General features: G+C 44.1%; 1 protein-coding gene across 1 annotated transcript in view; it reads left to right on the top strand.

The window, feature by feature from the left end:
* The window catches only part of LOC126353793 (carboxypeptidase N subunit 2-like), a 110,357-nt gene that overhangs the window by 43,589 nt on the left and 41,813 nt on the right, over positions 1-24,955 (top strand). Inside the window, exon 2 of the mRNA XM_050002885.1 lies at positions 19,802-20,173. Within this exon, the coding sequence (XP_049858842.1) occupies positions 19,853-20,173 (321 nt within the window). The 5' untranslated portion in view covers positions 19,802-19,852. The remainder of the gene's footprint in view (positions 1-19,801; positions 20,174-24,955) is intronic.

Genomic DNA, 24,955 nt, shown 5'->3' with positions numbered 1-24,955 from the left:
TAAACTAATACTTTCTTGAACCACTAGGATCAGGACATAATTCAAAACACAGCCCGCTCTAACATTGCACTTGGAGATCCCTCGTTATCATTTATTCCGCAATGTATCTCACTAAAATGCAGATCACTACACATTGTATTCAGAGGTTAGCATTCTTCCAAAACAGCAGCCGGTGACTTACCTTTCCCTGTTTTAAACCTATCTCCACTCCGAGGAACAGAGTATTTATTTCTAATGGTTTGAGACTGTAGAAAATTAATTTAGTTACTGTATTTTACGGATTACAAGACGCTACGGACTATAAGACGCGTCTTAATTTTTAAGCAATTTTTTTAAATATCATTTTTACCATTTTTATTACTAGACTGAAAAGCCAGACTAAAAATGTGCTTAGTTTATAAAACCGAACTGACCTTTAAAATCCATGAAAATCATCGTCATCTAGTTTTGGCCATTTTGCATTTAGTCCTCTATTTGCGGATTTAGTCTTCCTTATTTCCTTCAGTTCATCTTTACCAGCCCGCCAATCGCGAATGGTTGATTTTCTGTTGCTGGATCGCCGAAATGCCGCTCAGCTGCTCTGTTTCCATGTTATTATGCTGTTACTTTCAATTTACGGCCCGCACCATACGAATACCTTTACTTTTTTCCATAACTAAACTAGTTTCGAACAAAAAATATTGTAATAAAACAAATCGCTTTAAATTCAAAGTCACTGGCACCATAGACTGCAATGACGCATAGTAGGCTAAACAGTGTTCTGGGCCTGTGATGGCAGGCAGGAGGGAGACAGTGTTAGCAAGCTTGTGAATCCCCGCATCTCATGTTCGTCGCATCGATGCACTCCTCCTGCCAGTTGAATTCAGTGTTGCCAGATAGAGATGAATCATCTCCCGCGGCATCGAAATTAAGCCTTTTTTTAAGGTTGGCGGGAATTTTAAATCACACAGTGGACGTTTTTATATTAATTTCGAGTATAAGACGCGCCTGAATTTTGGAACCGATTTTTCAAAGAAAAAAGTCCGTCTTATAGTCAGTAAAGTACGGTAACTGCTGTTGCCAAATCTGAAATTTAGAGTTAACTGTTCTTGCCATATCTGAGCATTTACGTGAGCTTGCAGGCGGCAATCAATGTGCAAGATGTAACTGCGTTAAGTAAAGATAAAAAATGAGATTACTTCGTCCGATCGAAATAATTAGGAGAACAACATTATAAAAAATGCAGAAAAAGATGGATTACTACTTACCGTAAAGACGACACGTTAAGCTGAAGACAAGCACAGTTAAAAGACACTTAGAGAGAGTTTTCTGCCACAGCCTTCTTCAGCAAAAGAGAAACACACACTTTCATATACACAAGCAAGCACACCTCACGCACACATGACCGCCAACTCCAGCATCTCTGGCCGGAATTCAACTCCGGTCCGACATGCTGGAGGTCACGTGTGCGTGAGGTGTGCTTGCTTGTGTGTATGAAAGTGTGCGTTTCTCTTTTGCTGAAGAATCCTGTGGCCGAAAGCTCTCTCTAAGTGTCTTTTAACCTTCAGGCGCTGGCGCAACTTGAAGTAACGTCAGCGCTCGCGCGGCGGTATTTACACGACCACGAACTGGTTTTTGTTTTCAATTGCCCACACATCAGTGAGTGTCAAGTTCACGCGCCATAAGGTGAGTCGATAGAGAACCGGGTATTACCTGAGACTCAAGCGCGTAAATTGTTACATTCCTGCCTGCAGCTTAACGTCTCTTCTTTGCGGTAAGTATCAATCTGTTTTGTCCTACATTTTTGACATTCCTACGTGGAGTTTCCATGGTTTGCAAAATATAAATGGCTCTCAAATGAGTGCAACTCATTTACAAAGACCAGATAGATTTTCAAAGCAGCAAATACAAATAAGGTTCTCGAAAAGTGTGAGAGATCCACTCTCAGTACACAACTTCTAACAAGGCAGGAGAGAATGATAACTATGATTCTACAGCAGGACGGACTGAAAAGACAGTATTCTGTCCTATAACCAGCTTCCGTTCAACGAAAAGTGAGTAACGTGAGGTTCCATTTCACCGTGCAGAAACATATTGCTAGCATGACCGTAGAGTGAAAATATGTACCGGACCGGGATTCGAACATGCGGAATGCGAACATGAAGTCAGTTGACAGGGACTGCGAATAGGTGGCGCACGGTGGGAGCGTTGATCGGCCCTGAGGAGTGCCGAAATAGTCCGTGCAGTAGCGACACCGCTGTGTCCCAGATGGGACAGTGGTTAATGCACCTGCCTAGCAAGCAGGAGATGCCGAGTTCCGATACCGGTATGGTACACATATTCACACGTCCCCGCTGGTTCCGCATAATGTCCCTCTGCAGGTGACAGCAGTGATCCCGTTCAATTTACAAATGTTTCAGAGCTGCGGATTCTGTGAGGTGTCTGTTCTTTCGATGGCAACGGCCTTGCCGCAGTGGATACACCGGTTCCCATGAGATCACTGAAGTTAAGCGCTGTCGGGCGTGGCCGGCACTTGGATGGGTGACCATCCAGCCGCCGTGTGATGTTGCCATTTTTCGGGGTGCACTCAGCCTCGTGATGCCAACTGAGGAGCTACTCGACCGAACAGTAGCGGCTCCGGTCAAAGAAAACCGTCATAACGACCGGGAGAGCGGTGTGCTGACCACGCCCCCCCTCCTATCCGCATCCTCATCTGAGGATGACACGGCGGTCAGATGGTCCCGATGGGCCACTTGTGGCCTGAACACGGAGTGCTCTGTTTTTACGGACGTGTCCGAAAGAACAGACACCACGCATTCATATAACCTTCTAGGTGTTCAATTACAACAAGAAATGAGGATTTTTAGTGAAACAGTTGATACTCCTTATTTCCAACATTCTGCTTTAAATTGTGTGAACATCAGTCGAAAATCTACGTTCACCTTGTTATTTTTGTGCCATTAAATCAGTGTTCTTAAGCCTTTCCAGTAATAACGAATACCCGCCACTGCCTCTTCGCCAAAATGTTGCCAGTTTTGTTTTATGGAGACTATTTTCAGTGTATCCTCTTCGCAGAGTTCATGAAACTGTACTTTGGCTCTAATTTCATTATCTCAAGGTACTACTTCACTCTTTAAAATCATATTGGAACACAGACGTTTATGTGTCGATTATCCATATCATGAAACTAGTTGCTAGCGGAACTTATTACTGATGACAATTCCTTATTTATTTAAACGAACTAATGAGTGTGAATGAGCATTGTACGGCGAGTATAATTGTTAGCCGCACGTGCCATATGCCGCTGTGAATATACCGAAATGAAACTCACGGCAGAATCGTTGTGCGTTTATTGTTTCGTCGAAAAATATGGGACGCACAATCAGACATCTAGAAATTACAATCCAAATTCTTATTTTCACAGGATGTAGTGGTTCCTCAAGAATACACAATGGATTTGCAGTACTGCACATACGAGAATTTTGCGAGTACCTGTGCCCGGATAAATGAAACCACGCCTCATCAGTGAAAACGTTTTATTAAGAATATCCCTTCCATTTTGTTGAACGAAATTTGACAATAATGGAGTTTCTTGCCATGATCAGTATTTTTCAGTTCTTGCACGAATGTCACTTTGTGTGGTAAAAGTTCTAATTTTTTCCTTACAGCTGTGTGATCCGTTCCGACACTAACATCGATTTCCTGGGAGAGTTTTCTTACTGACTTGTTCGGACTCACGGACATTTTATCGGAAATATCGAGTAGTTTATCCTCAGACGAAGCGCTAGAACGACCACTTCTCGGTGTATCTGTCATTGAACCCGTACATCGAAATTTGTTACTGAAATCTCGCACAGTATCGCGATGTGGGTGTGTTGTCTCCGGGAAAACTGAATTAAATGTTTGACGGACTGAAACTGTGTATTTACCGCCAGCTTTGAACACTTTTCGACTAAAAACACACATTCTTCGATGATTAGCATTTCAACACTGAAAAAAGAACGAAACAAAGGAACTAAACTTAAACGTTCACATGAACACGTAAGGACATACACCAACAATACTACTGACGCTGGATGAAATAAACGAGACATTGGAATGTTGGGAGAGCCCACTTGAAGGGAAGTAATCCAGGCAGGCGAACAATCATACGGCACGAGCGGCTAACAGTCATACGGCACTGCGGAGAGACTTTTTGAACACCCCGTACATTGCTTGCGTCAGGCGGCATTATCAGTTCAGGGAACATAGAAACACGCTCAACTTCGACCGTGCGTTAGTAAAGCCTCGGTTTTGTTGGAAAACCAACAATCTCAGTTTATGCTTTTAAAATATTCACCATACCTCCAAGCAACCAGATTTATTTCTCACAAAATATCCAGTTTGGAAATAAATAGATTCCCTGTTATTTTGGCTCGGTCGACGAGTGAGAAATTGACAGACAAGACACGGAACGACAAGCGGGTTGGTAACTCGATAGGAATATTGGATGTGCCGCGACAAGCAGCTCCCATTATGACAAATAAGCTAACTTCAGATGGTGTCATTGTGAAACTTTCCTCCCTGTCCGTCGTTACTGGAGCTCCTCTTGCGTCTGGTGGAGTCCTGTCGTGGCCCCGGCCACAGTCCACAAACTCTTTAACGCCGTGCTGTGCCGACTCTAATCACGCTACGTAATGCTCCTAAGACTTTCTCCCCGTCTAATGTCAAAGAGGACAAAGACGTCAACTTCACGCTTCAAGCTTGTATTGCAGCAAACCTCAGTTTATTCATCTTGCAATAACCCTCGCCAAGTCCACTTCGTTCGTCACAAAACGCCTCCAGCCAGGCAGTTGTTCCACACTCTGTTAAGCGGTCCGTGTACGCTCGATAACATCGAAACCCGTCTTGAAAACCATCACTAGATTTAGACGACTCCCGATCGAGCGAAAGGGGGCACTTTTCCGAACACTTCTGAACTATCCACACCTACAGAAGAACGTTACTACTACTCGCTAACTACTAACTTCCGCACTACGTCTCCACGCCACCTACGCTCCGGAGGGCTCAACTCGCCTCCTGGTCATACACTCCTGAAAATGGAAAAAAGAACACATTGACACCGGTGTGTCAGACCCACCATACTTGCTCCGGACACTGCGAGAGGGCTGTACAAGCAATGATCACACGCACGGCACAGCACACACACCAGGAACCGCAGTGTTGGCCGTCGAATGGCGCTAACTGCGCAGCATTTGTGCACCGCCGCCGTCAGTGTCAGCCAGTTTGCCGTAGCATACGGAGCTCCATCGCAGTCTTTTAACACTGGTAGCATGCCGCGACAGCGTGGACGTGAACCGTACGTGCAGTTGACGGACTTTGAGCGAGGGCGTATAGTGGGCATGTGGGATGCCGGGTGGACGTACCGCCGAATTGCTCAACACGTGGGGCGTGAGGTCTCCACAGTACATCGATGTTGTCGCCAGTGGTCGGCGGAAGGTGCACGTGCCCGTCGACCTGGGACCGGACCGCAGCGACGCACGGATGCACGCCAAGACTGTAGGATCCTACGCAGTGCCGTAGGGGACCGCACCACCACTTCCCAGCAAATTAGGGACACTGTTGCTCCTGGGGTATCGGCGAGGACCATTCGCAACCGTCTCCATGAAGCTGGGCTACGGTCCCGCACACCGTTAGGCCGTCTTCCGCTCACACCCCAACATCGTGCAGCCCGCCTCCAGTGGTGTCGCGACAGGCGTGAATGGAGGGACGAATGGAGACGTGTCGTCTTCAGCGATGAGAGTCGCTTCTGCCTTGGTGCCAATGATGGTCGTATGCGTGTTTGGTGCCGTGCAGGTGAGCGCCACAATCAGGACTGCATACGACCGAGGCACACAGGGCCAACACCCGGCGTCATGGTGTGGGGAGCGACCTCCTACACTAGCCGTACACCTCTGGTGATCGTCGAGGGGACACGGAATAGTGCACGGTACATCCAAACCGTCATCGAACCCATCGTTCTACCATTCCTAGACCGGCAAGGGAACTTGCTGTTCCAACAGGACAATGCACGTTCGCATGTATCCCGTGCCACCCAACGTGCTCTAGAAGGTGTAAGTCAACTACCCTGGCCAGCAAGATCTCCGGATCTGTCCCCCATTGAGCATGTTTGGGACTGGATGAAGCGTCGCCTCACGCGGTCTGCACGTCCAGCACGAACGCCAGGTGGAAATGGCATGGCAAGCCGTTCCACAGGACTACATCCAGCATCTCTACGATCGTCTCCATGGGAGAATAGCAGCCTGCATTGCTGCGAAAGGTGGATATACACTGTACTAGTGCCGACATTGTGCATGCTCTGTTGCCTGTGTCTATGTGCCTGTGGTTCTGTCAGTGTGATCATGTGATGTATCTGACCCCAGGAATGTGTCAATAAAGTTTCCCCTTCCTAGGACAATGAATTCACGGTGTTCTTATTTCAATTTCCAGGAGTGTACAAGTGCTCGCCGGCCGACTCCTTCATTTCGTAAGCTCCCCACAGCTCCACGGCACCCTGTTCACATGTAGACGTTTCGGCCAGTTCACCTCCAGAACAGAAAATAGCACTGCGAATGGCCATTTCCTGCTAACACTCAAGTAGTACTGTGAAGTGCTGCTGCTTCCGGACGATTTCAGTAGCTTGTTCACAAAGGGTGCAAGAGAACACACACTGTTCTACGGGAAACAGAAGAGCTTGGCAGACGGCACAGTGTGGCCAGACCGACAGCCTTTACCCCATCGTTTATCTCCAGACTGCAGAATAGCCGCAGTCCCACCGATACAGGCACTGTCACTCACAATAGCGTCGGACACTCGCCGGTTGTCGCGGCCCGGGATGATTCATTAGACTTCATTCAGTCGTTCCACAAGCCGCGCTCCCCGATCCTCATATCTTAGTTAAACGCTCTTATTTCAGAATGTTAGGTAAAAAGTATTAGAGTTAAGCGAAGTAGCATTAGTAGGAATGACTCATAAAATAATCTTGTTTAGTATTTGAAATACAATCGATCACTTTTTGTTTTTTCATCTCACAGAACTGTATTTTAACCCCCAGAGGTTAACTGTTCCTAGGTTGTGAACCACTGCAATAAGCCATATGGCAGTTTACACAGCATTTACATTTGATTCTTTATCTGGAGTGGCCGACACGATCGTCATCAACACAGTTCTACCGTATTTCAAAGCACACGGTGGATTTTTGTAATATTCGACCACAGTCGTATGTCAGTTTACAACACGTTTCGTGAAGTATTAATTAATCCTAATTCAGCTTTGGTTACTTCAGTTTTGAAACAACATATTCCATTCACGGGACATTGTCAGATTACTTGAAATGGCGGCGTTATTCTCCAATTTTGGGCTTCGTTTAATTTCGTACCGACTGCATGTTTTTCACTATCAGACGATTTATTTCCTGCGACATATTTTAAGTACTAACTAGGATCCGTCTTTGTTTTCACGAAAATTAAAAGTGCATAAACCACTAACATAATATTTAACAAACTTCGGGAGTCGTTCATCGCTTAATAGGTCATTTCATTAAACTGATAACAGCAAAAAGATCAGTAGCTGGAGCGACCCCCACAGGCACTAATATAGTCTTTTATCCGTTCAGAACGTCGTTTTCCGGAACGTCTAGCCATGCCCGAAGCAGATGTTGTCAGTTCCTGAAGACTGCTGGCTGGAGACTGGTGTGAAAGTATCCATCTTCCAATCGCATCTAAGATAGGCTCTGTGGATGAAGAATCAGGGGACCGGACAGGCCAGTCAAGGACACGTTTTTGATGTGAATTGCAGTGTGGAGTGTCTTGCATTATCGAGCTGGAATATCCCCTTTGGTGCCCTGATCATGAAAGATATCGCAACAGGATTCACCATTATTGCCACAGCAATTAGAAAATCTGGTCTCATATCCTAGAGCTCTACCGCCCCCCCCCCCCCCCCCCATAGTCTTTCTAAGGACACTTCGGCGTCGGTCTGATTAACCACCACAAACAAACGATGAACACCACAGATTGCCACTCAATGTCCCGGTCGACCTATTCCACACGGTGAAAGTCTATGCTGTCTTGCTATATCAATAACAGATTCAATCCTGTTACCAGTAAACTGTTTCCGATGGTTCGTGATGTCATACTGCTTATAATCTCTGCCTGGATTTCACCTGTTTATCCACTAGTCAGAACCGGTCCAACGATCTTACGATCTCCTCGCGATGTAGTCCTTCTCGAAGAATACTTTCCTTGCCAGAATGTTGTTCTGAGACCATCTCGCCAATACTCGTTGCGCAGTCATTGCTCTATAGACAACTGCCTGTGCGATCTGTCTGTATGATGTTCCCATGTCCGTCAAGCCAATGATTTGATCTGTCACCGAGACCGAAAGATAGCGATAAACTGAACATACAAGTCCTCTGGGCGTGCTGTGTTGCGATGCGCGCCTGAAAATTTTAATTATCGTTAGAATCATCCATTAACCATCATGTTCTGACACCGTTCTTCATGTGCAGCAAATGCTCTTTCCGTGTTGAAAATAAGCTAGCGTAAGAGTGAAATTTTAACCATCATAATAAAAGTACTCTGCTTGCGCGACGAGTATAGTGAGCTCCGCTGACAGCTTTCCGAATGCTCTCAACTTTATTTTTGCGTAGACATCGTATCTCTTCTAAACACACTCAGGACGGGAATCACTGACTCACAGTTGTTCCACTGCAGCATACAGAAAGTCTTCTGTTGAGCGAACACCATTCTGTTTCATACTGGTGTTATGAACTCGATCAACCTGCGGACTGGCATCTGCTGACATTTTCCTGAAGGTCATCTTTTACACTACAGGCCATGGCTATTGTTCCATTATATATTTCTTTCCATTCATTGCCGCTGTGTCGCACATCGGAATATTTTGTAATCGGATCACATATCACTGGTAATAACATAAGAAAATGTGGCAAAGTATAACACAGAAAATTTTCGGAAAAGGATAGACTGCTGTTCACCGCATAAAAGGGACGCATTTTTGCACAACAACAAAAAACTGCTAAAATTTGAGCTTTCGGCCGCAAGGCCTCCTTTTACAGTAGCAGACACACAAGTACTCACACAAACCTCAATGGTCAGAGACAGAAGTTATATATGTGTGAGCTGTGCTTGTGTGGATGTGCGTTAGTTTTCTACTTTTGAAGAAAGCCTTCTGACCGAAATCTCAGATTTACAGCAGTCTTTTTGTTGTGCCTGTCTGCAACTCACCATACCCACTATATGGTCAGTAGCAATATAATATAATATATATATACACAGAAAAAAACTTAGGGTTGTGAGTGCGTTATAATTTTTCCATCTTTTGTGACATGTGACCATCATTTAATATAAATTGTTAAAATTATTCTTTATGACATACATTGTACGTAACACTTCTTGTATTAGAACACAGAATTATCCTACACACAGGTTATTGTACTAAGCTCTGAAAATCCTCTCAAACCCTATTAGTCTTAAATTCAAAAACCCTGTCTATAATACTTTCTCCTAGACACCCATGAATTTCACTATGGCGTTTAGCTATGTCTTTGAACCGAAGCTCTACCAACACATCAATAAATCAGCATCTACCCTAGCCTATTACCCAATGTGGGTGCTGTACGAACTTCTCTTGTAACGATTAACTCCTGCACATCTTCTACCCTATCAGATTAGTAATTGAAAATCCATCTTTACTACAAAAAATCCTATGTCTGTACATAGCATTCCATTCTCCCCTTCAGACTTCACACCTGAGCGCTTCATATCAAATATGTTCATATTTTTGCATCCTTTCTATCCAATCGTCCGTCCTTCGTCATCATAAACAATATCCTCCTGTACCCACTGCACAAGTGCTCCAAGGCTCAGTCCTCTCTCCATTACTTTCTTGACACGTCAGACATGCACGCGCCGCACATTATGTCCATCTCTTCCAGTATTCTGATGCAGTCGACTTCCTAGCTCTAACCTGTGCTACAGAAATCCCAACAGTCCCGTCAGCTCCATTTCACTCATTTCACCCCCTGGTGCAACCAGTAGCTTCTCAAGACAAACCTTTGAAAAACTTAGGCACATGCAACTTCCGAATCCATCTATCATAGCACTTCTGTCCAGTCAACTAACACGGTACATTATTTTTCATTAACCCTAGACTGTAAACTAACATGGAAACCTCATTTAACCATCCAAAAGAAAGCCATCAGTAACCTAAAATTACCAACTGCCCGAACGCGAAGACTACATCCCTGCGCTGCCCTCCACACTTACCAAGCCTTGATCTGTTCCATCCTCTGCAACACCAATGTAACCCGGATACCAAAATTCAGTCTCTCTTTCGAAATAGTTGAACTCACTCACGCCACCCTGTGTTCCCCATCTGTTCACTACACAAATGCTCTCCCCTCTTACCTCACCCAAACACTCCTGTATATTCTACATACCCGAAAACTCTTCACTCCTGGTATGCTACCCAGCCTGTTCCAACACATCTTTCCAACTCTATACCTACACACTCCATATCATATCTATACACAAATTTAAAAGATTCCCTCTCCCAGACAGTGGAAGCTGCTCTGTCATTTCAACCTCTGAAGCTTTCCTTATCCTCCCCAACTACAGAACTCACTCATCCACTGTTCTTCCCTCCTCAAAACCATGGTGCGGTCTCCTTGCTAACTGCACCTATCCCAAATCATGGGTTTCCCTTCCACCTACACACCCGCATTGCATCAATTACCAAATATACGCCCTCCTGCTCGATTGATATCTACACTTTACGCCATAAAAACCACCTAAACTCTGCGATACAAAATTATTCCTATACCCCACATGGCCGAATCTTCTGATTGCATTGACTCAGAAGCCTAAATATTTTACCCGCAAAGACACCGAAGACTTTAGTATTTGACATAAATTTCAACTAGATACCTTTACCCTTTCCTGAGAAAAATGGGTCTTAACAGACGGACAACAAAGTGATCCTACAGTGGTTCCGTTTTTACCGACTGAGATGCAGAACCCTAAAAAACAACATTGGTGCCACAATTCGGCAGTTATAAATATTAGAAATTGTTTGATTACGGCGAAAAAATCGTTACATTGTCGAGTATAACTAAACGAAGACCGCATCTCGATATATTAAACCAAGACAGATGTAGTGGTAGTGAGCAAAGAGGGAGTGGTAAGGTGCAGGGCCGAAATTAAATGATTCATTTTGATAAAAGTTTTATTACACTCAGTTTCAGAATACAATTAAGAAATTATGAAAACTGATAAGATGATAGCTTTAAACATTTACATAAAATGATCAGAGACCCTACTCAAAACGATTTATCTCAAGATGCAAGTTATTTTCTTTTAAAACCTTGACACTCTATTCTGCAGTAAGCTAAGTTATAAGGAAGTAAATTTAAAAAGAAATTTAATGTGGCCTACTATAGAGGGGGACCTAAGGCCGCAGCATAGAAAACTAATGAACCATTAATATAACCTGAAATTCGCTTAAAACTTAAATATGTGTCTATAAGGCCAAACTTAGTTAATTGACACGTTCTTACGCAAAATTTCTAAATATTATAGTTTTTGTTAAAAGCTTGAAATAATAGTAATACAAGAACTCGCTGCTCAACTGTACCAAATTTAAATTTCCACACTTGGCTTAAAACTCAGTAACACATTCTGAGAGTAGCTCAGGCCAACTTATACAGCCTGCAGCAAATGTCTGCTTCTGGACGCCTGATCTTAATGCTTAAAGATATTATCAAGAATCAGGCTTGCAGCAAACAGAAAATAAGAGTGATCAGAATTACGTAGTAACAAAAGAGTAAATGAAGTTAACAACAGATTACTCAGCTTATGCAGATGGCGTCATAGTCAGCCATAAATAGTTTGAGAGCCCCCTCTGGTAAAGTGGCCAACGTCATGCGTCTCTGCAGCTTGCCATAGCTCGGGCTGAATTTGCAAAATTTTGAACAGAGAGAGACAAATATGCAACAGATTTCTGTAACATAAAGCGGTTACTACAAGTAGCTAAACGAAAAAAACATGCTAGATATATTAGTTACAAGTTTAAAACGGAATCTTTTACTATCCGTACTTCTATATTCATAACAGTTCAGTTTATACTAGAACAACAAATAACGTGACCGGTAGCCACGTCATCACAAGGTTAAGCACTACTTAGAACATTGCACTTACTTAGTTTACCTTTCTGGGGTTTCACACAAATATAGCCTCTTTAAACAGGGCGCTAAGAACTATTCTATCCGTATAGAACTAATTCTCGCCGCTTTTTGTGGACACGAATGTTGAGAAAAACAGTCTGATTATTACTGCTTCCTCTGCCTAACTCGTGGCAACTCACTATCAGAGCCAGGAAATACGACCACGACGGTCAAGATCAGCTTGCCACAATGCTGAGAACGTGCCACGGTACTGGTGAGAATTCAGCTCTGATGTATAGTCCACCACACACACACACACACACACACACACGCATGCATGCCGCTCACGCGCTCTCACACACACCTGTAGCAAACTTGATTCCTTAATCGCCCCAAACACGCCGTCACCTGACTACAACATGGCTGATATCCGGCGTCACAACGACCGCACATAAACAGCACACCTCTCTGCCCTTGCTACCCTCTGGAGCGAAGACTAAAGACTACAGTCGACCACACCAAAAAGGGAACAAAGCGCGTCAAAATCGACAAAGACTGGAAGCAAAGATTGCTGGCGCACAGCTCTTTAGCACCAATTTTATTTCGTAAGTGGCTTTTTTTCAGTTAACCTGTATATGTGGTTGGTAGTTACTGAAGGGTTTAACTTAACTACATATTTTGATTGTAGATAAAAATACCAGTTTTGTATCCGAATGTTTTTTTGCGGTATCATTGCTTAAGATTTGTGGGTGTCGCAGGATATGTAGGATAAGTAAAGCCAGTGATATCAATCCTTAATCGAAGCTGGATTGTTATTATTGATAGGTTTTTGCGTTTATTGATGTTATGTTGTTCGTGGGCATCGTAGCGACCCAGTTTTGTGCGCTACTTTGGAAGTTTTATTTCATCTATTGTTAATTCACGGGTGTTTATAGTACTTGGGTATAATATCGCTTTTCCGCAGTGGGCGAGCTATTCTAGACGCTTCAGTTCGGCACCGCGCTGCTGCTACAGTCGCAGGTTCGAATCCTGCCTCGGGCATGGAAGTGTGTGATGTCCTTAGGTTAGTTAGGTTTAAGTAGTTCTAAGTCTAGGTGACTGATGACCTCAGATGTTAAGTCCCATAGCGCTCAGAGCCATATGAACCACTTGAACCATTTAAACCATCCGCGCCCAAAACCCCAACATCCAGCAAGCGTTCCGTTATTTAGATACTGATTTTTAAATTATCTGTACAAGTAAAGATTTAATGCTGTTTGTTGGGAAGCGTATCAGTTGGGGACGGCTGGACTGATTTGACTAACCATTTTTTATAGAAAATATTCCTAACAGTCCGAATAAGATTTTTAGGGGGGAAAATTGAGAAAGTTGCCCAGAAAATTGACAAATTTGGAAAAAATTTAAAACATTTTTCTTTAGCATTTTTGTATGACCAAAGATCACGATTAGAGCGATGGAAACGACTAATTCTTTCTTTTATTTTTCTTCTTATTTTACTTTATTTTATTTTGTTTTACTCGTTAGGGTCCTCAAAAATCCTTTTAAGAAAAGAAATAGGGACAGTTACAGAAGAAAGTCGAAAAATGCAACAAACAATAAAAATCAAAATTTCTCTATGAACTATCGATCCTGAATGAAGAGAGGGACGGAATATTTGGCTGATTGGAAATCTGATAGATCTGAAGAAATCATTCCACCCCAAATTAAAATAATATTACATTTCTTTTTACTTTTCAAAATCTGTCCAAGAAAAGTACTTATTTTATTTCTATTCGCGTTTATTTAGCTACTACGTCCGGAGATGAAGCTTGGCAGCTGATTGTCAAATTGTGAACCAAGCCAGTCGGTTACATATTGACGAAAAATTGATCCAGTTTTTTTTTCATAATTGTGATTGTGTTTCCTGGGCGCCTTGCATTCATAACGACTAGAAACAAATCACAAAGGCAGTCATTGAGTTTCTGAGGCATTAAACGTGTAAATCTTTGCTTCTCGCACCGTCAGTTGTACGTCGCGCGTTGCCGCGTCGAAAAAATATTAGCTTTGATTGCCTGCGCGCCAGACAACAAAACAAAAAATGCGTGTATCATAAAGCACTGCAATGAAGGAAATGTGATGTCGCAGCAAACCATTCGAAATAAAGAATTTTTTTGTTATGACGGTTTACTTGAACATCGATCTTGCAAACGAAATCGAAATACTGTATAAATAAAACACCATGAGATTAGTTGTGATTTCAAGTTTGATGGAAGCGAACAAATCGTTTGGTTCCGACTTAATTCAACTAAGACTTAAATTCTGGAACAAAACCGCAAGGTTCCAAGTCGATCACACTCCAGACACATCACACAGTTCCAGCATTTCAGAGTTGTAATGCGGATAGAATTCATCTCGCATATAAAATGTCCCACTGGCGAAATTTTGAATCTACTCCTGGAACTGAATATGCATCGCTACAATCATTAATAGACGCAATGTTCGCTCAAAAATTCGTTTTTCATCATTTTTATTTCGTTTACTCATTTCCTATAGTTTTTTTGTAGTTTGCAGAACAATCACAAACAAATGTATTGAATCGTGGAGGAATATTCCGTCTGTGCAACTGACTGAAAGCAGTTTGCTTAATGCCATACGCGTTCGCTTCTTTTATTTGGGAAGCATCTTCAGTGACCTGCAATCCATGTTTCTTTTTATATATATAGAATAAATATAGGCCTATTACGTGGTAGTTACGATATGTCACCATTACACAGTACGTCATGCATTTCTTCTTTTTTTTTAAATGCTTAGGGTCAACTTTTGTAGCAGAAAGTTCGTGACTTGAAATTATCGTTCGTTGTTACGATTTCCAGCACTGTTTACCCATGTCTGTGGTCGTGCCTTCAGTTAGTGGTATAGACGGAATATACCTCCATTATTTTCAAGCAACTAAGGAAAGACGGAAGAGAAAAACATTACAAATTTATTGAAATTTGGAGAGGTTAGTATGTTGGGTCAGCTGGCTTCGAACAATTTTGTTACTTGGAAGTTATTTTTGTTTTGTGTTTGTTAGTGTAACGTGTATGTTATGTTAGTTGCCATATACGAACGGAATTTCAAAAGTCCGTGCTAAAATAAAAACTACTTGCGTGTTTGGGGTAAACCTTTTTTATTTTTCGACATAGTCTCCTTTTGGACTTATACACCTCGTCCACCGTTGTTCTCGTTTTGTTGATCCCTTCCGAATAATAAGAACTGTCCAAGTTTGCAAAATAGATATTAGTTTCTGCAATCACCTCCTCCTTTGAATAAAATCTTTGTCCCGCCAGCCATTTCTTCAAATCGGGGAACAAATAGTAGTCCGAAGGAGCCAAGTCTGGAGAATAGGGGGGATGTGAAATGAGTTGAAATCCTATTTCCATTAATTTTACGACCGAACTGCTAAGGTGTGTGCTGGTGCATTGTCATGATGGGACAGGACTTTTTTGTGGTCCAATCGCCGGCGTTTTCTTACAGCTCGGTTTTCAAACGGTCCAGTAACGATGGCCCGCATCTCGTGGTCGTGCGGTAGCGTTCACGCTTCCCACGCCCGGGTTCCCGGGTTCGATTCCCGGCGGGGTCAGAGATTTTCTCTGCCTCATGATGGCTGGGTGTTGTGTGATGTCCTTAGGTTAGTTACGTTTAAGTAGTTCTAAGTTCTAGGGGACTGATGACCTAAGCTGTTAAGTCCCATAGTGCTCAGAGCCATTTGAACCATTTCCTTCCAATAACGATGAATAATATTCACTTGTAATAATTTTGCCCTTTTCCAGATAGTTGATCCAGATAGATTATCCCTTGCGAATCCGAAAAGACAGTCGCCATAACATTTCCGGACGAAGGAATGGTCTTCGCCTTTTTTGCTGCAGATTCTCTCTTCGTAACCCATTGTTTAGATTGTTGTCTGGTCTCAGGAGTACAGTAATGAATCCATGTTTCATCCACAGTAACGAAAAGACGCTTAAAGTCCTGCGGATTCTTCCTGAACAGCAGCAAACGATCCTAGCAACACTTCACACGATTCCGTTTTTGGTCAAGCGTGAGCAATCGCGGAACCCATCTTGCGGATAGCTTCCTCATGTGCAAATGTTTATGCAAAATATTATGTACCCGTTCATTCGAGATGCTCACAGCAATAGCATTCTCACGCACCTTAACTCTTCTATCATTCAGCACCATATCATGGATTTTGTAAGTAGGATGTTTAGGTTTTTTTATTGGTAACGCCAACGCCACGTAGCGCTCTGTAAGAAAATTACTGGCTGTGCTGTGTGCAGTCTGAGGCTGGTTTGCATTGTGTCTAACTTTTGAAGCTTTTGCTGTATTTGTTACTGATTTTGTTCCATTGTGTCTAACTTTTGAAGATTTTGTTCCGTTGTGTCTAACTGTTGCTGTGTTTGTCTCTGATTTTGTTTCATTTGTTGCATTAATTGCAATAATAATGTATTAGTGTCTGGAATCTGTTCCTCTACGCTTTTCGGCAGTGCATTATCACCGGCAACATTCACATTTTGACAAGCAGAAAATGTGTCTTGACTTATTTGAGCATACGGTGAGGACGCAAATCCTGAATGTACAGTATTTGCAAAATTGTGTCCTGTCATTTCGGATTCCTGAGGCGAGCTGTTGCCGACCGATCGATCGATAATGCTTCCCTGTTCACTAATTGTTTCACTGCCTACACTATTATTTGCAGCCCGCTCCTTTTCCCTATGCACTATTATCAAATCACTACTTTGAACATTAGTTAATTCATTACATGGTGGCGCTAACATACTGCTTTCGTCTTCACTGTCATTTCTCAGTTTACTTTTGAGCCTAGTATTACGTTTTTCACACGCCATTATTGTCACAATATTTCACATGACAACACAGAAAAACGCAATTTGAAGAGCAAAAATAACAGAACACATTAACATAGCAAATAATATCTAGTTAATTGCAAGCGCAGCTGCGAAATACTTGGTGCAAATCTACATGCATGCCACAACTGTTTTACTGCACAACAGTGCAAGACTACAACTACAAAGGAGATTCTCTCTACAATTACGCGCTAGCAAATAAACAAAATCTACACCAATTACACAAACTACAAGAAAAAAATCAGAAGATTCCAGTGAGGTATCCTCGGCTAAGAGTCGCCATATGAAACGTCCCCTTAGAAAAATTGTGCAAGACTGTGCTTAAACTGACACACAATATTTTTAGCGCAACGCAATCTGACTTTCAAAAATCTCTACAAAAAATGGCCCTGACTAACATTAACCTATACGTTTCACAAATCGCTTACCTCAGAAACATCTTGGTTACTCGAACTACTGCAATACAGCCAGCGCCACTACTGCCAGCTAAATAAAAGATTCAAACTACTGAAGGCACTAACTACTGAAAGGCATAGTTAGCAAATGAAAGATTTTGATAGAGAACAAACAATGTATTTACCTTAATAGTCATAATATATATAGCAGTTCATGACATCCAGTCTTACAAATTACAAAACTCCGCCATCTCTCTCCCCACGTCCACCACTACTGGCGGCTCACCTCCAACTGCGCAACGCTACGCGCTGTTAACATCCAGCTGCCGCTGCCCAACACTACAATGGCAGACAACAATGCAAACCAGCCACAGACTGCACACAGCACAGCCAGTGATTTTCTTACAGAGCTCCACGTGGCGTTGGCGTTACCAATAAAAAAACCTAAACATCCTACTACCAATGATTTCTGGAGTCGTAACCTCCACAGGGCGTCCAGAACGTTCAGCATCACTTGTGGCCATATGGCCTCGCAGAAATTTTTGAAACCACTTATAAACTGTTTTAATCGAAGCTGCAGAGTCTCTGTAATACACTACTGGCCATTAAAATTGCTTCGCCACGAAGATGACGTACTACAGACGCGAAATTTAACCGACAGGAAGAAATGCTGTGATATGCAAATGATTAGTTTTTCAGAGCATTCACACAAGGTTGCCACCGGTGAAGACGCCTACAATGTACTGACGTGAGGAAAGTTTCCAAGCGATTTCTCATACACAAACAGGAGTTATCCGGCGTTGCCTGGTAAAACGTTGTGATGCCTCGTGTAAGGAGCAGAAATACGTACCATCACGTTTCCGACTTTGATAAAGGTCGGATTGTAGCCTATCGCGATTGCAGTTAATTGTATTGCGACATTAATGCTCTCGTTGGCCGAGATCCAACGACTGTTAGCAGAAAATGGGATCGGTGGGTTCAGGAGGGTAATACGGAACGCCGTGCTGTATCCCAACGGTCTCGTATCACTAGCAGTCGAGATGACAGGCATCTTATACGCAAGGCTGTAACGCATCATGCAGCCACGTCTCAATCCCTGAGCCAACACATGGGGACGTTGGCAACACAACAACCATCTGCACGAACAGTTCGACGACGTTTGCAGCATGGACTGTCAGCTCGGAGACCATGGCTGCAGTTACGCTTGACGCTGCATCACAGACAGGAGCGCCTGCCATGGTGTACTCAACGACGAACCTGGGTGCACGAATGGCAAAACGTCATTTTTTCGGATGAATCCTGGTTCTGATTACAGTATCATGATGGTGGCTTCCGTGTTTGGCGACATCGCGGTGAACGCACATTGGAAGCGTGTATTCATCATCGCCATACTGGCGTATCACCCGGCGTGATGGTATGGGGTGCCATTGGTTACATGTCTCAGTCACCTCTTGTTCGCATTGAGGGCACTAAAACACTGGACGTTACATTTCAGATGTGTTACGACCCGTGGCTCTACCCTTCATTCAATCCCTGCGGAACCCTACGTTTTAGCAGGATAATGCACGACCGCATGTTGCAGGTTCTGTAAGGGCCTTCCTGGATACAGAAAACGTTAGATTGCTGCCCTGGCCAGCACATTCTCCAGATCTCTCACCAATCGAAAAGTCTGGTCAATGGTGGCCGAGCAACTGGCTCGTTACAATACGCCAGTCACTACTCTTAATGAATTGTGGTATCGTGTGGAAGCTGCATGGGCAGCTGTAACTGTACACGCCATTCAAGCTCTGTTTGACTCAATGCCCAGGCGTATCAAGGCCGTTACTACGGCCAGAGGTGGATGTTCTGGGCACTGATTTCTCAGGATCTATGCTCCCAAATTGCTTGAAAATGCAATCAAACGTCAGTTCTAGTATAATATATTTGTCCAATGAGTACCCGTTTATCATCTGCATTTCTTCTTGGTGTAGCAATTTTAATGGGCAGTAGTGTATTTGTCAAGCTGCTCTTTAGTCTCCTGAGGCATTTGGTCGTTCATAAAGTTATGTTTAATCACCACAGGAAATTCCATTTTTTCGCAGTCACTCGACTTCCTTGATTCACACGAATGCCAAACACAAAGAAATAGACCTATATGGCTGACCTTGGTGTGCACTCTTTGCAAAGATGCTAGTAACTTAACATGACCTCGATACCGGCCGGTGGTGCCAGTTTGCACGGACTTTTCAAACGCCCCTCGTACGATTTACCGGTAGCCATTTTGATGACGTCATAGGTCAGACATTGAAACGATACGCTACAGTTGTTGCGGAAACGTTCTCACTAAATTCGCTTCGAATGGTTTCCAGCTGCCGGCGAAGGGAGTTCGCCTGGAGGCGAAGGGGAAGCCCCGCGGCGCGATGCGTGCGCTGGCGGCGGCGCTGTCCGTGGTGGCGCTGGCGGCGGCGTTGGCGGGGGCGGAGGCTCTCTCCTACTGGCGGCCCACGACGCCCTCGACGACGACGGTGCGGCCCGAGGAGGCGTGCCACCTGCCGTGCCGCTGCCTGCGGCTCAGCCGCTGGACGCCGCGCATGCGCGCCCACTGCCTCGTCGTCTGGGACAGCGACCGCCGCCCGCACCCCCCCTTCCAACTGGACTCCTCCGTCGACGAGGTCGACTTCGCTCGCAGCAGGATCCACAAATTATACGCCGTCCACCTAGAGGGCTTGGAGCGTGTTAAGGTAGGTACTTCACGAAGCTCACGCGTGTCTGGAGTTTTGTGTGGTCGGTTGATTGGTTTGGGGCAGGGGACAAAACAGCGACGTCATCAGTACCATGGGATTAGGGTTGGGTGGGGTTGGTTGACTTGGTTCAGGTGTTTGGAGGAGGAGACCCAAGTGCGACGTCATCAGTCCCATCGAATTAGGGAAGTACAGGAAAGAAAGTCGGTGGTGCCCTTTCGAAAGAACCATCCCGGCATTTCCCTGAAGCGATTTAGGTAAATCACGGCAAACCTAAATCAGGGCGGCCGTAAGCGGATTTGAGCCGTCGTCCTCCCGAGTGCTAACCACTGCGCGGTGGGATTTTGTATCAGTTCTCATAGATAAAGGAAGATCGGAAAGAGGACAAATAGGGTACCAAATTGGCCAGCGTCAGGTCTTGTTTTTTTTTTTTTGGGGGGGGGGGGGAAGCTTTTATAATCAGGTCAACTAAGAAAAACTGAATTAGTGGACTGAAGTAATATTGAAGTATTTTACGAACAGACGCAGCTACCTATGTAAATGAACTTGTTACACTTCATCACCAACGCCACATGCTCTGACGAGCCTTTGACCGCTGCGCAAGGCCGAAAACAAAGGGTGAGTAGAGAAGTAGTTAATGAATATGAGGGCATGATACATATTAGGAACGTTTTCATGAAGAATAAACGACTGCCCTATCTATACTTTAGCATCTATTTTATTTCGACTTATATCAAAAAGGCAACAGTGAATTAAAGCATCTAAATAGACTAATTACAGAAAGGAAACGAAACCTCATAATAGCAGTTTCCTACATGCAGAGGAATCAAAATCTGTGAGCAGCTTTCGGCTACAGTCATTTCGAGAGGAATTAGAAACTTATTCAATATGGCTGTGGCCGCTAAAACGATTCGATTTTAAACGGAGTGCCTTTTGCTCTTGGAGGTGCGCACGAATAGAGAATACACCGTCGTTCCATTTTACGAGAATTCACCAGGTTAGGAAACTCCGGGGCAAGAAAGAAGCGATTACTGTGGCCCAGGAGGAGACAGCTGTCCGTTTGACCACCAGAACTACTTTTTTCAGCCCTAGGCACATTGGCGTGAGGTGCCGATCAGCTAATAAAACCCCTGGGCACCGCCTCTCCGGGACATTCCGCAACAGCTCCTTGGTTGAGATGGGTCGTTCCCGATCTAACAGGTCTAAAGGAACTGTTCACCATGATGAACGGACGGTGCAAGCAACGAATTCTAACGATCTTTCATAGTTCACTTTGGTCGCGGCTTTCTACTTGTAGTTCCTGGGAGCGGGAAACTGTCGGTCTCGTTCCCGCAAAGGCACGTCGCTCGGTCTCGTTCCAGCCTCGGTCCCGTTCCCGTCTATCTAGGCCTTTGTCTGCCTCGGCCGGACTCGTCCTTCTCCACATGGCCACTCGTCATTCCATTGCCGATTGCTCGTAGTTCAGTATCGAGTTGTCCGTATAGTTCGCTGCGCACGCCGGTTCTGCACCTGTTTCAAGCCTTTCTTGAATTCCGAACTTACGCTTATTTTCGTACTCTATTAAGCGTCCGCGACCGGTAGTTAAAATGCATTTTATAATGACGTAAATTACATAAAAATTACGTTGCATGTATGCATACATCTTTCCAGGTAACAAAAGAGTATATCAGTGTACTTCGCTATTTCGGTAAACAGCAGAAGACATACTTACCAAAAGGCAAAATTTTTTGTTATTACACATGCAAAAGGAAGTCGGCACGGCACCCAAGGTAAACCGGCATGTACGTTATTATGGAAGTCAGAACGACTCGTAACCGAATGAAGCCCGCGCACCATAATCGAGTGTCGGGTCTCATGTTTTGTGAAGAGGATATGATAACTTCCACAATATTACTTCTGTGGTACACGGTGGCGCACGAGAAATCGGCCCGAGTACTAGACTGCTCGCTGTCGCCCACAAATCGTAAGCTATTGTTTCGAGGTTGTTGTTTGCATTAGTTTTTGTGTTATTTCTTTACTGCCTAATTATTACATGTTTATCTAGTCTGCTCGTAGCGGTCAACAAATTGTGCGTAATTGGCGAGACGTCTGTACTCGGGGCCGGTTTTTCGTGTGCCACCTTATATTATTTCACTGCTATCAGCCACATAACGCTACCTTTGCTAAACGAGAGGTTTTGCAGAATCACAGAAGTTACAAGTGTGTGAGGATTCTGTTATGAATAAAAACTCTGTACTCCAGGGGGGAGGCAAGTGCCCCCTCTTGGCGCCTTCCATCCTTCAGTTACCTATGCTATTAATTTTAAAATTTTCATTAGAACCATATACCATCCACAAATGAACGGTGAACGAGTAAAAATGAACAATTCCCAAAAAAGTGCCATCACCAGTGAACTAGATCCCAAGGAAGAACGAGTTTGCCCATCTCTGCTTCTTGATATGGCCACCAGCTAGCGTCTCGTCGGCGACCGAGTCTTGTACGTTGAAACGTCCCCTTAGAAAAATTATACACGACTGTGCTTAAACTGACACACAATAGTTTTTAGCGCAACGCAATCTGACTTTCAATAATCCCTACAAGAGAATGACCCTGACTAACATTAACCTATATGTTTCACAAATCACTTACCTCACAAAAATCTTCGTTACTCGAACTACTGCAATACAGCGAGCGCCACTACTGCCAGCTAACTAAAAGATTCAAACTACGGAAGTCACTAACTACTGATAGGCACAGTTAGCAAATGAAAGATTTTAATAGAGAACAAACAATGTATTTACCTTTATAGTCATAATATATATATCAGTTCATGACACCAATTCTTACAAATTTCCAAACTCCGCCATCTCTCTCCCCACGTCCACCACCGCTGGTGGCTCACCTCCAACTGCGCGAAGCTACGCGCTGTTAGCATCCAGCTGCCGCTGCCCGACACTACAATGGCAGACAACAATGCAAACCAGCCACAGACTGCACACAGCACAGCCAGTGATTTTCTTACAGAGCGCTACGTGGCATTGGCGTTGCCAATAAAAAAACCTAAACATCCTACTTACAACGTAGTTAACGCTGCGCCATGCTGCTGTGAAGCTTAACCGTTCGTTACTTCGGACACAGTCAGGTAATGACGCTCGGATTCTATCCCCGTTTCGGTCATTTGTCCGTCGTGAGTTTTTCGCGATACTACGGGAGAGCAGTGAAGTGTGCTGCCACCACTCTTTTTCTTCTCTTTCTTTTGCCGGAACTTTGTTTTCTTGGTTCCGTATTCTCCCTTCAAACTTTTTCAAGTTAAGCTTGTGTAGCTATATGTCAGTGCTCTTTCTGCTGTTCTGTGAATGTTTTATCTCAGTGGAGGCTGCCTTCTGTTAATACTACCCTTTTCCGTACTGATTTCAGAATATCTCTGTTTGTTTATTTTCAAAACCCTAAATATTTTATTTATCAGTGGCGCGATTGCCGAGGATCCACACAAGTCAGTGGCTCCCTGCAAGCAGGGTCGGACTCCAGGTCTTCCACACGGTCTGATATTGGGGAGAATCCCTATTATGTCACCCGCTAGCTGGGGCGAGCTCTTTTCATTCTGATCGCTCGGGATATGATAACTGTGGCAGTCAACTTAGGTGAGGCAGAGCAAAGTGTCAAAAAATATCAAATGACAACATAAACGGAAACTTCTCTACTTCTCTTTATCTACACGGACCGTGCAGTTAAGCGCCCCGCAAACCAAACATCATCATGATCTTTATCTACAGGGCGGCTATAATTAAACTTCCGCTACTTGAGTCATTGTAACTATTTACCGTATGGTGTTTACTTACTGTATGGACACGCATCGTCATAGGAATGAGGTCCGGACTGTGCTCTGCAGGATTTGCATTGTTCGTAATGCAGTCTCATGACTTGCTGTTAAGCGCCGGTACAGGTACTGCGACATAGGGTTGAAACTCAAGCATCACTGTGCCTTACAGTTACGGGCACTCCACATGGGTCTCGGCGAGGTGAGCAGGGCTCCACTCGTAAAGCCGTTTTGTCAAAACAACAGTTATAGTGATGCTGCTTTTCGTGAGTAGGCATGCATTAAAGGAGTACGGAAACCTCCTCTTCCCGCACCGGAGTTGAAGAACATAATTGGGAAGTTCAAATTAACTGGCAATTTGGGAATTGCTCCTGGGATAAGCCGACGCCCAGTTGCGCTACAAATTATTGAACGAGTTACTACTATTACCACGACCGAGAATGCTGGATGGTATTTGCGATCGCCCAGCAGTGCACGAGCTGTGTCGTGATGATAATTCAAGAAAACTCTTAATCGCATTTATTTTTGTTATAATACCGCCAACCGGTTTCAACCCGACGTAGGGGTCATCTTCTGGGCGTTTACACCATTGCTCGACTGCTGGTGGTGTCACTCCTGTCTACATAACGGCAGGAAACTATAGGAGTGACACAACCAGCAGTCGACCAATGGTGTAAACGCCCAAAGATGTCCCCTACGTCGGGTTGAAACCGGTTGGCGGTATTATAAGAAAAATAAAGACGATTAAGACTGTTCTTGAATTATCGATAAATCATAGGCCGGCCGCGGTGGTCTCGCGGTTCTAGGCGCGCAGTCCGGAACCGTGCGACTGGTACGGTCGCAGGTTCGAATCCTGCCTCGGGCATGGATGTGTGTGATGTCCTTAGGTTAGTTAGGTTTAAGTAGTTCTAAGTTCTAGGGGACTAATGACCACAGCAGTTGAGTCCCATAGTGCTCAGAGCCATTTGAACCATTTTTTTAAATAT

Source organism: Schistocerca gregaria, chromosome 3 (genome assembly GCF_023897955.1).
Source record: "Schistocerca gregaria isolate iqSchGreg1 chromosome 3, iqSchGreg1.2, whole genome shotgun sequence".
NCBI lineage: Eukaryota > Metazoa > Arthropoda > Insecta > Orthoptera > Acrididae > Schistocerca > Schistocerca gregaria.
Note: the sequence above shows the minus strand (reverse complement) of the source record. Positions and strands in the feature narration are given on the sequence as shown.